At 33.8% G+C, this 13,672-nt stretch overlaps 1 protein-coding gene across 1 annotated transcript; it reads left to right on the top strand.

Moving 5' to 3' along the window:
- Positions 1–7,994: 7,994 nt before the first annotated feature.
- LOC143612624 (lysine histidine transporter-like 8) lies at positions 7,995–10,437 on the top strand. The gene is made up of 4 exons (XM_077086565.1): positions 7,995–8,239; positions 8,750–8,883; positions 8,971–9,536; positions 9,897–10,437. The coding sequence occupies exons 1-4, from the start codon at positions 7,995–7,997 to the stop codon at positions 10,383–10,385; spliced, it is 1,434 nt and encodes a 477-aa protein (XP_076942680.1). The 3' UTR covers positions 10,386–10,437.
- Positions 10,438–13,672: the final 3,235 nt, after the last annotated feature.

Genomic DNA, 13,672 nt, shown 5'->3' with positions numbered 1-13,672 from the left:
CCACATATTTTTAATTAATGTTTAAATTTTGTGGTCCACAATTAAAGTGAATAAAAAAATGTAAATATAAATATAATTTTTTCTTTCTCCTGAAAACATATATAAAAATTAGTAAAAAAATGTTAAAAAATAGCAAAACATTTTTTTTATGTTTCGATATTTTGTATTAAATGTTACAACTTATATTACATGTAACAAAAAAAAACGATGTTATATAGGGCTTTCGCGGGTTTTCACAACTCAAATGGGTTTTCATTTAAACCTTACCCTATATATATATATATATATATATATATATATATATATAGCCATGGACTCTCTTATATATATAGGGGATGGATCAAATACAAATAAAAAATCCGTACTAAACATACAAACTAAACAAAACCACCACATCACATCTCCATCTTCCCCATTCAACCACCAGACCCCATCTCCATCTTCTTCCTCATCCACCACAAAATCACCGGACTCCAATCACTCCACCGCCAACCTCCGCCACCTTTCCTTCAACCCAGACTCCGTTGCCTCGCCGCCGACACTAACCACATCTCTCGTATTTACAACTGCGACAAATCCGGCGAGACTCTGACTCTGGTGGCGGCATCGCCGTCGTTTTTTGCTGTGACATATTCGCTCTAATTGGCGGCGGCTGGCCACTAAAGCCGATGTATCATTCCGATCAGAAGTTAAATCCCTACGTCTCCGGCAAGACCGGATTATTGTGATGATGTTAGAGAAGAATCAGAAGATATATGTTTACAATTTCGCTGATTTGAAGCTTTTTATGGCATATTGAAACAAAAAAGTGTGTGATTTGCCAATCGATTTGTAGTTACAGGTTTTTGAAGCAGACAATTTAAGAAAGAAGAAGAAGCAGATTCAATAATCACCCTACTAATAAAATAATTACTCTAGTTGAAACAAGTAGAGTAATAAAATTACTCTATATAGTTTACAAATAGAGTAACAAAATTACTCTATTTGTAAACTATAATTACTCTATTTGTAAACCGTATACAGTAATTAAATTACACTACAAATATAATTTCCACTTATTTACAAAAATGCCACAGCCTCCAATTTGTTCTAGTTCGTACGCTTCGCGCACTTTTTCTATTTGTATGTTATATATATATATATATAGGGGCGGTTAATGTACACTAATACATTATCGTACATTACGTACGCGAATATCCTGAACATCTGATTATACGCGATTAAATTTTTTAAATACAACTATAACCCGCTATATGCCAGTTATTAGAAGGGTATTTTCGTCCAAAGATTTTCCGTCCAACTATACTCCCCAATTCTATTCTTCAATTTCGCCAAATCCCTGTTCTTCAAAATTCCCCGAAATCCGTTAACCGCATTCCAAACAGCAATCAAACCAACAATTGCTTACAAATGAAGGTCAATCAACAGTCCGGCTCCTGCATGCTCCACCCCCTCGGTTCCAACCACAATTTCACCGACAACAATTCCGATTACGAAGACACCGCCGACGAAGAAGACCATCCAGAAGCTATAAACGTATTACTTGAACGTATTAGTTGAAAGTATTAGTTGAATGTATTACTTGAAAGTATTAGTTGAAATTCTTCAACACTCCAAATTTTGATTTCTTCTAATACGTTCCACTTATACGTTCCTATTATACGTTCCTCTTATACGTTCAGTTTAAAAATGTCAAACTTGAAAGTATTAGTTGAATGCATTAGTTCAACACTCCAAATTTTGATTTCTTCTAATACGTTCCTATTATACGTTCCTCTTATACGTTCAGTTTAAAAATGTCAAAATTCATCAACACTCTAATTTTTTATTTCTTCTGATACGTTTTGCTAAAACGTTCTCTGATATTTTATTAAGAAAATGTTTAAAAGACAATTATACCCTTATGTTAATACGCTTTGCTAATACGTTCTTTTATCAGACAACTTTAAAACCCGTCACCCAGAACTCAAAATTGATTGATTGAAGCTTCAAATTGATGATTGATTGAATCGATTTCAAAGATTAACCGATCAATTGGTTTCAATTTCAATTTGCTGAAGGCGCCGGCAAGTGAAATGGCACCGGCGTCGGCGATTAAAGGGCGGCTTTCGGGGTCGTTTTTGGAGATGAGGCGGATCTCGCATAAGGATTGGGTGCGGGTTTGTTCGGAAACGGAGCTGAGTTTACCAACGAGAGGGTTAGTGTAATTGTGATTTTGGGTTTCTGAAAATTAACGGTTAGAAGTGTCGCGTACGTAATGTACGATAAAGGATTATTGTATTTTATCCTTTATCTATATATATGTGTGTGTGTGTGTGTGTGTGTGTGTGTGTGTAACATTTTGGATTTTTGAAACCGTATTTGTTTACTCATAACCCGACTCGGGAATATTTTAGATTATTATTAATCAAGAACCAAATATTTAAGTTTCTAATGCTCACATTTTGCCCCTCAAACTTTAGATAATGTTTATTTCTTATTTTAAACAAAAATAGTTCAATAATTAACCTTTTTTCCAAACTAAAAGGGCTAAACATGTAAAAATGAAAAATCCCATCCTTGGTCACCCGGGGTGCCGCGCGACGGGCACCCTAGCACTTGGCCGCGCAGCGCTATGGAGGAGCTGATCAGAATCTCAAGCCGATTTCTTTTACTAACTTGTTTATGGTATAAAATCGATTATTTTTTGGCATGTTTGAGTAAATTAAGGGCCAAGTAAACATATTTTAACCAAGATACAAGTTCTAATTCGTTTTCCTCTTCCCAAGATCAAATCTTTATGAATATTTTGATGATTCTTTCCTTTAAATCAAATATACTTGCTTAAACAAGTAAAAAGCCCATAAATAGTTCGTTTTTGTAATCTCTATATAAACAACCCTTAATCTCATGCCATAACACTTTGCACAAACCCTAGAGGAGCCTCCTTAGCCGTCTTACCTCTGATCATTATCAAATCCTTCGGTTTTCGCTTATTCGTTGAAGACACAATGCTTGTTCGTTTGACTTTGCATGCGTATGGATCTTTGACTTCCGTTTCTCATCGATCTTTTCACTTTCCGGGTAAGTTGTAAACATAGGAATCATTCATACATATTTCCTAGTCAATAAACTTCAATCAATTTAGGTGGTTGAAGGGTGTTGACTGGTCAATTCGTCTAAAACTTGTTAAAGGGCAAATCAGTCAACAAGTTTGACTTAACGTTTTCTTATACTTCTGGTCGGATTCAATGTTCGGTCCAGAAGACTTTTATTCTCGTAACGAAATTTTAAGGCTACTGACCAAACCCGACTTCCGACTCGCTGTTCGGATTCTGGTCAGTACCAGCTCGCTTAAATCTTAAAACAAATATAACTTGAAATCTAAACGTCCGTTTGGATTGATTCCAGCGGAAAACAAATTCGTTTTTATTTATATTATCAAATCCTAAAGTCTTAGATTTTGATTTGTTCATATCGTTTGATATGTAGTGGATGCCTCTCTTATTCATTAACTCGCTTATTCGTATTTACATTCGTTTGTCGTTAATCTAAGGTGAGTTTATCATTAACCTATTTTACAAATTTTCTAAACGTTTTGGGGACATATGCGTACTTATATGTATTTCATACTATATATATATTCAAACAAATGCATACGTGTAGTTGTGAGTGACTTAATCAAACATACGTGCTACTTGCTTACTTGTGTTACTATTCATTCATTCGTATATTGGGATTACAATTCATTCATTCGTATAGTGGGTGTTCCTGCTAGTGACCAACGCCCGATTCGCTTGGCAACGGTCTACATACTTGTTTATGGTTTAATTATATTTACCGCACTTATCACGTTATGCTTATTTATATTGTTATGTCAAAACTGGTGATATTCCCACTCAACTTTATGTTGACAAAACTCCATTTTCTACGCATATGCGGGTTGCTTGTACTGAAGATTGAAGTTTGGACACGTAGATAAAACTTTAGGATATAATCAAGTTAATCGTTATTCAAGTTTATATTCGAGTATTTTAAATCTTTGTTGTATTTGTGTAATGTGTGTATACCTTGAATAAAATAATTAATTAGATATTGTCACTTATGTTCAATGATAGTATCTTCGAGCTGTGAGTAATCGGATCACGCCCCAACATTTCCATCTTAGGTTGAGGTGTGACAATATATATATATATATATATATATATATATATATATATATATATATATATATATATATATATATATATATATATATATATATATGGGCGAGTTCAAGTGAAAGCTCATTTTCAAGAGAAAACTTAAAAATTCCTAAAAAACTATTTTTAACTATTTTTTAAAGTTTTTTTTTTTGAAAAGTTTCTTTTTTTTCCATTATTCTTATATGCTGTTACTGGTTCTAAAAAAATAATAATAAAACCCTTAAAACTTGTCGGTAACCTCATCGGTGTAATGCACATGTGTAATGGTGTGCATTGCATATATGCAAAAGCGTTGTATTGCATAGAATACAACACTATTGCACATATCTAATACACACTATTGTATATATGCAATATAAGAATAATACGCACATCGATTACACATTAGTACGTATGTGTAATACAACATTAACGTATATGTGCACTACATCGTCGTTTATTTTATTATTATTTTTTTCTATATAATACAACACTACTATACATATACAATACTCAAATATTGAATATATGGAATTAAACACTATTGAACATAAAAATACATAGTAATACACATGTGTAATACAATGGTTTCACACAGTAATACGTATGTGCATTACCGCGGGTTTTTTTTTTCGATTGAAGGGTAAGTAAATATAAGAATAATGGCCAAAAACAAAATTTGAAAATATTTTTTTATTTTTAATTAAAAATAATTATTTAAGAGTTTTTAAGTTTTCTTTTTAAAGATGAGTTTTCTCTTAATTCTCTCCTTATATATATATATAATTATTACAGAAACACATCACGTATATTTGCCGAATAAATAAAAGTGATCTTTTCAAAGAAGTATAGGAAGTAATAACGGAATAGTGTTCAAATTTTCTTTTGTTTAAATTAGTTGTACTTATCTTTTTATATCAAACAATTTTTTACTATATTATTTAAAAATAAAACTATGCCGATAATATTAAAAATGATTTTTCGAAAGCATGATGTATAGTTAATTTGTTATAATGATGCGCATATACACATATAACGTGTAACTAATATAATATGTTACCCAATGATATGTGTCTTGCTTCATTATTCGTATGGTGTGTGATTATAGATTGTAATTATATACAAATGATGCTTAGTTATATAAATATAATGTGATGTGTGGTTAATTATACGGATTTATAATATCAGCTAAAATACACGCATGAGCAACCTTCTTTCTCTTTTTGTTCAGTAGTGTAAATTTACCAATTTTCATCCCCCACCCCACCCCTACCCCCTTCCGTCGGATGTATTCTTACAACCTTCACTGTTGAATACACGTCTTATCTTGATATTTCTTACAATTCAGACATGAAAAAAGGGGGAGATGTGAACATTGACTAAATTGGTAAGGGAACTAACTAATATAAAAGACAGCAAAAGAACTTTAACAAAAAGACGGGCCCAATCACATTATGCAGCAACGCGTGAAAAGTGTGAATGCGTTTATATGAAGATCTTGTGATCTTTGAACTAAAAAGTAAAAAATGATCATATATCACACAAGCAATGTCTCATTAAGGATGATGATAATTGGTCGGGTTTATGTATTCTCAAACTTATACCTGATTATTAAAACCCGTTCTAAATCTGTCGGGTATTTATCAGGTAATTTACCCTGTCTGGTTTCGGGTTTCCTTTTTGACAAAATACCCGTTCAAAAACAAGTTTGTATTAAGAAGAATACGTACCATGGGTTGCGATTAGGAAAAATAATTGAAATTTACATAAGTTGTAATTATATCTTTTTTAACTTAGTCTTGAAAGGAAATGAAAAGCCATATAGAATAATTGATTTCTTTAGAACAAGCACTCAAGCAGAACGAATAACAATGGTTATAGAATAACTGCTTGATATTATATATAAAAATAAAAATATACTATACGAATATAAGTATATATAAAGTAAATGCATGAAAGAAGTTTTGTTGGGTATATCAGATAAATGATTTAATATTATTAAGTAATCGGGTCAGGTATATTTTCTTATCTTCGACTAGTCATGTTATCACTATGTTAATAACATACGGACATAAAACATGTCTTTTGGTCTTCATTATCATTTTACTGATTTTGATCATAATTAAACAATTTTGTATCTATGACATCATGTATGGCCTATATTTTAAGACAGGAGGTATGAGAAGAAAATAAGTCAGTATTACATTAAAGTATTTTAAAATTAAACGACCAGTACTGAGAAATTAGTCACCACCACCTACCCCACCCAATCCCTTCGCTCATTGTGGTCACGTATTAGGGCGAATTCACCAAACAAATGGGTGGGTTCTTAAAACTATCCGAGTCTCGAAATAATAGTGTATTAATATATAAAAGATAATATAGTGAACCAGCTTATAAATTAGAAGGAAATCATACTGTTTACAAAATGTGTACTGGTTAGGTTTGTAAGTTGCTGGTTTTGCAAACTGCAGGTTACGAGCTTGATTCTGTGTACAAACCATTTTTAAGAACCTTTTTTTTTCTAATTCAGTTTTTTTATCAATTTTGTTAGTTTTTTTTTATAATTCAGTTTTTTTATCAGTTTAGTTAGTTTTTTTTTTCTAATTCAGTTTTTACCAATTTAGTTAGGGTTTTATAAAACAACGAAACAAACACAACACAGTTACAGCCGCTCTTTCACTCTCTGCCTCTTTTCCCTCTTCAAACTTCACAACGCACAACTCTTTGTCTCTCTACCAAGTTTCGGTTGAAGATGTAATACAACAATTTCAAAAGATGAAGGCTCGTAAAGAACAACTTTACGTATTTTTTTTAATTCGTAAAGACTATTGTATTTATATTATGTGTTTTTAATTTCTAATGACAGTGCATTTTTTATTATTTTATCGTATTTTGTATTATGTAATGAACTTTGCTCAAACCATCGAGCCGACCCGAAATTTTTTATATCTGACTCTATGAAATTAAAGCATTTAAAGGTAGTACACCACCTGAAAAACATTTCTGAATTCACCACTGATTTCACACCCACCCTAAAGATCAACCCCGCCCCATCCCTTTAGAATGTTAACCTCAACAAAATAAAATAAATAAATAATAAAAATAGAGAATAAAAAATTTAATAATAATAATAATAATAATATGTATTCAATTAAATTAGATGATTAGCATATTTTTGATTAATGGGAAGATTATATGTTGTGGTTAGCTAAAGCGTCACGTCATTACCCTTTAAGTTGTTGACTTTAACTAACCAACCATTTAACAAGGGTGTTGTAGTCTAATCAGATATAAAAAAAAGCGATTAGTTGAAACAGGAGATGGCGCCCATCTTTTTGAGCCAATTAGGCGTACCCGTTGGCAAGAGAAGGCCATGGATGGGATGGTGTCTAGAGAGTGTTGTGGTTTGGAGCATGGATGGTAATATATTTATTTGAAACTATTAGCTGATGAAAATAGATGTAATACAATAATAAATGAATGCTATAAAAGTGCTATCAAGACTTTTAGGAAGCATCATACGTATGCATACTTACGGACGTCATATTCAGATTCAAATATAGAAAAGTCGATGGAGAGATATATATATTTTCTATAACAGAAAGGCTTGCTAAGGACTTGTAATGATTCGTAAGCTCACGCGTCTGCATACTGACGTCACGATGCTCTACTAATCAATGTGTCAATGTGAAGTATTAAGTATATATAGTCTCCCCTTGTGCCCAATTTTTGTTCATCACCACCTATCAAAATATTATTATATATTTCTTCATCGTTCTTTTTTTCTACACACACAGTGAAGGTGAAACAGGTTTAATTAAAGACAACATGGCTGAGATTCACATCATGAATGATGATGGAGAAATAACAAGCAAGCATATGCAGTTAGAGTATAATTTGCCGCCTGATTCCAAAGAAGACCCGAATCATAAGATATATCAACCACCAGACGATTGGCTTCCGATCACCCAATCAAGAAGAGGGAATTCCTGGACGGCGACATTCCATTTGGTTTGCTCTGGAATCGGAATCCAAACGCTCTCTCTTCCCTTCGCCTTCGTATACCTAGGCTGGTAAGTATATCATGACTTAGGGGGTGTTTGGGATTCCTTATTTTACCTCCTTATAACTTTTCATTAAGTTAACAAGTTACAAAAGTTTAACTTATTAACTTTTCCCTCTCACATTAAAAACAATCACAAACACCTTATTCCTTTTCAAAAAGTTAATAAGGTATACGTTGGTGAAAATAAGCAATCCCAAACACCCCCTTAATTAATCTACAGTAAAGCAACCGTTTTAGGTCCTCAAATTAAAAAAGAACAACTTCTTAATATATATTTTAAGTTAAGCTGGAACGTCCAAAATAAAACACCCAAAAAATAACATTGAACGTCAATATTAACCTTATAACGTTCTGGCGCTCAATAAAAATACATTAAAATTTTTTTTATACATTTAGATAACTTTTACAAAAAGACCTCCATTTCAACGTTCTCCTTTTGCCATAAACTATGTGGACAGTCCCTGCATGGATCTACATAAATCATAATAAACTCTTAACTAATAAAATTTTTTTACAGGTTTTGGGGGATTGTGTGTTTGTCGGTGGCATTTGTATGGCAACTCTACACCATTGGATTGCTAGTGAGTCTTCACGAATCTGTCCCCGGTACTCGTTTCAGTAGATACCTTCAGCTTTCCATGGCTGCTTTTGGTATGTATATAAAGCTCCTTAATTTATATTTTATACTGTTTAACATGACATAAGTATTTATCATTTTGAATGACTTTTGTTTTGTAGGTGTAAAATTGGGAAAGATTCTAGCCATTTTCCCAGTGATGTATCTTTCAGGAGGCACATGTGTGATGTTCATAATCACAGGAGGTGGAACGATGAAGCAATTCTATCAACTCTTGTGTGGGGATTGCTCTTCCAAACACCCTTTGACCACAATCGAATGGTTCTTGGTTTTCGTTTGTATTGCAATTCTTGTGTCTCTATTCTGTCCAAACCTGCATTCGGTGTCTTTGGTTTCGTTTCTTGGAGCGATCATGGCTGTTGGATATTGTACAATCTTATGGGTCATGTTTGTTGCAAAAGGAAAGGTAGATGGCGCAGTTTATGATCCATCGGATGCAGTCACAACCGAATCAGGTCGAGTTTGGGGTATCTTCAATGCACTTGGGATCATTGCACTTGCATTTAGAGGCCACAATGTTGTGTTGGAGATACAGGGTACAATGCCATCAACGCCAAATCGTACATCATCCAAGTTTATGCTGAAAGGGATGATAGCATCATATCTTATTGTTGCAATGTGTTTCTTCCCCATCGCAATTGTTGGATATTGGGCATTCGGAAACAAGGTTAGCAAAACTTAAAATTTAATAGTTGGTTGCTGTTGTTTCGGGACGAAATAGATAATTCAAGATGGTTTTTGAAACTTTTAGACCATTTACTACCTCTCTAAGCAAACCTCACAAGTTTGCTTGTGTTGTGTGGCAAGCGAACTCCATAGAATATTTCAACAACTTTAAATGGTGTTTCACCAAACCTTATGGAGTTCATCCAAGCGAACTTCGCGTTTGTTTATAAGGGTAGCGAAATGTCTGGAAATTCAAGAAATACGAGTGTGATTCCTAAATTAATCACCTGCTAATACAAAACAACTGAAATTTTTATTAACAAACTTAATGTTTAAGTTCAATTTTTTGGCGCCGTTGCAGGTTCCAACAAACGGAGGAATGCTAACCGTGATCTCAACCACCCTTAACTACCACACATCGAAATCATTGCTAGGTCTTATATACATGCAAATTATCATAAGTTGTATCACTGCTTTCCAAATATACAGCATGGTTGTCTATGACAACTTGGAGAGTGCATACGCAAGTAGAACAAGACATGAATGCACAAAGCAAATCCGTATGAGCATCCGAATTTTCTTCGGCGGTTTAACTTTCTTTATATCGGTGGCGTTCCCATTTCTGCCAATCCTGGCACTAATTATCGGAGGGATTTCCTTGCATTTGACGTTCGGTTACCCGTCTCTGATGTGGATTGCAATCAAGAGACCACCAATGAGATCCGTAAGGTGGTGGCTTAACCTTACACTTGGTTGTTTAGGCACAGCACTAAGTGTTTTGGTAGTTGTTGGTGCGGTATGGAACGTAGTTTGTAGAGGTTTAGATGCCAATTTTTTCCATCCACATTGAAATAGGTCAAGTACAACTCAACATCGGCAAGAGAATTATTGAATTTAGCTAGGATAAAAAAAAGGCTTAATACTTACATTTTTTCATTAACTTATCATTTAAAGAATGCAGAAGTTACGTGGTTTGAATTACGATCCATCTTAGTTGTCAAGTATGATACACAAGCTATATATGCTCATGTGAAGGAGATGAGACTATATTAAATTGTACATATGATTATATATCAAATGATTCATTTTAACATGTTATGAAGCACAATTATGATGTTATTTTTTTAAAAATTTTATTTCAAGAAATAATGTTCTTATCTAAACCCGAATTATAGTTTCTTCTTTGACTAAAGAAGTAAAAGGTTAAAAATAGAAAGAAAAGGAAGGAAAATAAAGGAGATCTGAGTTTGCATCCACTTACAACAAATAGCCTTGACCTTTAATTTGAACTAACATGCATGTTGGTCGGCTTTTGTTTGCTACACAGTACACACTTGCAAGTATATGTGGGATAGTTGGTTTTCCACGTCATTGTCTCATAGGTTGGAGAATGATCCTTTTCAACTTTGGAGGGCAGGTCTGGATTATGTGTAGTATTTTCTGATTTTTCATATGATTACTAAAATACTGAGGTATCACTGAAGGTAATTTCGTCGGTCACGATGAGATTCATTCGTGAGAGTCCATTAGTAAAGTGTTCGTGGGTAAATATGCTTAATGACAGAATAAATGATGGAGATTAACGAAGAATTTTTGGCAGATATTTTTTGCAACGTAATTAGCTACAAATTTAAAAAACGGCACTTTATTATAAGCGACGGTTTCACCAATGGGTTTTTTGAAAAAAAAAATTACACATCTGTAACAATAAGTTTCTTATGTCAGAATTCCGTCGCTAAATGTCGTTCAATTTTTTTTTAAAATTAGCTTTTTTCCTTTTCTAGCTCGTGTTATTTTAATTGTTAATATAAGCAAAATCAAATAAATGTGTCCTAAATCACATACAAACACAAATCAAATCAGCAAACTTTACAACAAACAAAGTTCATGCTAATTTATAAGGTTCTTGCTAATTTATAAGGTTCTTACAAATTTATCCACTAAACTCTGCTTCTATCTAACTAAAGTGATCAAGATCTCGAGCTAGGAGCAAACACCACTGTTGATTATGAAACACCACTTGCATAGTTGCATATTATCTGCCATTGCAGTTTAGTCACTGTGTAAATACATATATTCATATAGCTGTAAAAATTGATATTAAAGCTAGCTTGCCTCAGGATGCAGTCCAATGGCATCCAAATTAAGTTCCTTTGTTAGTAACCAGATGCAACTTTTTATCCAAGTTTATCTCAAGAATATCATCAACCTCGCTAGAGCCAAATGTAAGAGCAAGTAAAAATGTATTCCAGCCATGAAAACAGGACAACAATAAGCATTCGGATCGAGGATAAATTTCTTATATCTGCCTTACTAAAACACTAGATTTTAGTTTTAATGGTCATTAAAATGTGACGGATCAACCAGACCCGACCCATATAATATACAACTCACCTATATCCACTAAGATCACAATCTGTAAATGAAATTTCGTTGACACTAGTATATCCATGTTATCCTCTGACTGTACATTTCACATATGGTTTCTATCATGCAAACACTGATTATGCAAATGACATTTAACCTTGATCGATGGAACCTGATTCATAAACCACGAATTCTACATCGTAAGTGTTTTCTGCCAAAATTAACTAAAAGAATGACCATATATATAATGCATCACATCATATTAATAATTAGATACCAGCAAATCCATCACAATCTGCAAGACCCTGGAGCAAGGTCATGGAGCTTTCTCTATAATCGATTTCGGTTAGATCAGAGAACCTATACCCATTCACACAGTTAGGCTACATACATTCAAATTATATGCACGAACAAGACTACCATTACCGGATAATAATAATAATAATAATAATAATAATAATAATAGTTTTTATAAAGTATGCATGCTACCCCAAAAGTAAAAGAGTAAAAAAGGGGTGTGAGAAACTCACGTGGAAATAGTGTGCAAAGATAAGGTGAAATGCGACTTAAGCGAGTGAACGACGAAGTTCAATTTGACGAGTGACCCACCTCAGACATAAATAAACTAGGTTCATGATGTGTTGCAAAACACATCCGTCTTTTGCACTTGTTTTAATTAAAAATCATGCTAAATTATAACGTTTATATGTCGAAATTAGCATGTACTTGCATATTTTCATATATCCAGGTACCCGTACATGGAAAGAGTGAAAACAAGGCTAAATCATGAAGAAACGAGCACACGGAAGAATGCACGGGAGTGAAAGAATAAAATTAGAAAATACAAATGGATTGAAAATGGAGGTATGAGAAGAGGATATGATAGAGGGATGAAATACGAAGACGTAGAAAAAAGCGGGGAAGAAAACGGAGCTAAAACTAAGATTCTACGAGCAAAATAAACAAAATAATAAAATAATATGATCAGACCATACCGATGCGCGACACAAAGGGTGCCGCAATATGTTAGTCGCAGAAGACAGATGTAGGGGGAAAACAATGAGGCAGTGGGAGAAGAAAACGGACTCAGTCTAAGACTCGCAAAGATATTGAATATTGGAATTGTAAAGATAAATGACACTTTAGAAATCAGTGTCCAAATGGTAAGAAAGAGGTGAACGTTACAGAAGACGACACAGATAACGAGTCTACTAGTGATAAGGCTTTGGCTTGTAGTGTTGAGAGTAACATTGATGATTGGGTGATGGATTCTGGTGCATCGTTTCATGCCACTCACGGTAGTGAAATGACGAAGAATCTTAAAGTTGGGGATTTTGGAAAGGTCCGACTTGTAAACGATGATATTCTAGAAGTTACGGGTATTGGAGATGCTAATTTGATAACTTCAGTCGATACTTCTTGGATTTTGAAAGACTTAAAGGTTATTCCAAGTTTGAAGAAACGTTTGATTTTAGTTGGGCAGTTGGAGGACCAGGGGTGCTATGTTAAGTTCGGGAATAGGTAGTGGAAGGTAGTCAAAGGGAATCTCATGGTTGCTCATGGCAAGAAAATGGGTTCGTTGTACATGGTCGATATGTCATCGAAAGGAGTAATCCAGTTTTGGTCAAAGACAAAATCCGATTCACAGAATCTCGAGGGCAGAAGAAGGTTCGTTTTGCAAGTAACAAACCTAGAGCCTAAGTGAAGATTCGGGATGAACGAGCTAGGAATGTTAAATCAGTTGGAGGACATCGTGATAGTGGGAGCACA

This window comes from Bidens hawaiensis, unplaced genomic scaffold, assembly GCF_021521415.1.
Source record: "Bidens hawaiensis isolate Kalapana, Puna unplaced genomic scaffold, B.hawaiensis_p1.1 tig00035085_1, whole genome shotgun sequence".
NCBI lineage: Eukaryota > Viridiplantae > Streptophyta > Magnoliopsida > Asterales > Asteraceae > Bidens > Bidens hawaiensis.
Note: the sequence above shows the minus strand (reverse complement) of the source record. Positions and strands in the feature narration are given on the sequence as shown.

Bases quoted from the DNA above. Each gene is read 5' to 3' on its own strand.
- LOC143612624 (XM_077086565.1), top strand. From the start codon at position 7,995: ATGGCTGAGATTCACATCATGAATGATGATGGAGAAATAACAAGCAAG. The intron at 8,240-8,749 runs GTAAGTATATCA...ATTTTTTTACAG, and splicing joins GCCTTCGTATACCTAGGCTG to GTTTTGGGGGATTGTGTGTT. The intron at 9,537-9,896 runs GTTAGCAAAACT...GCGCCGTTGCAG, and splicing joins ATTGGGCATTCGGAAACAAG to GTTCCAACAAACGGAGGAAT.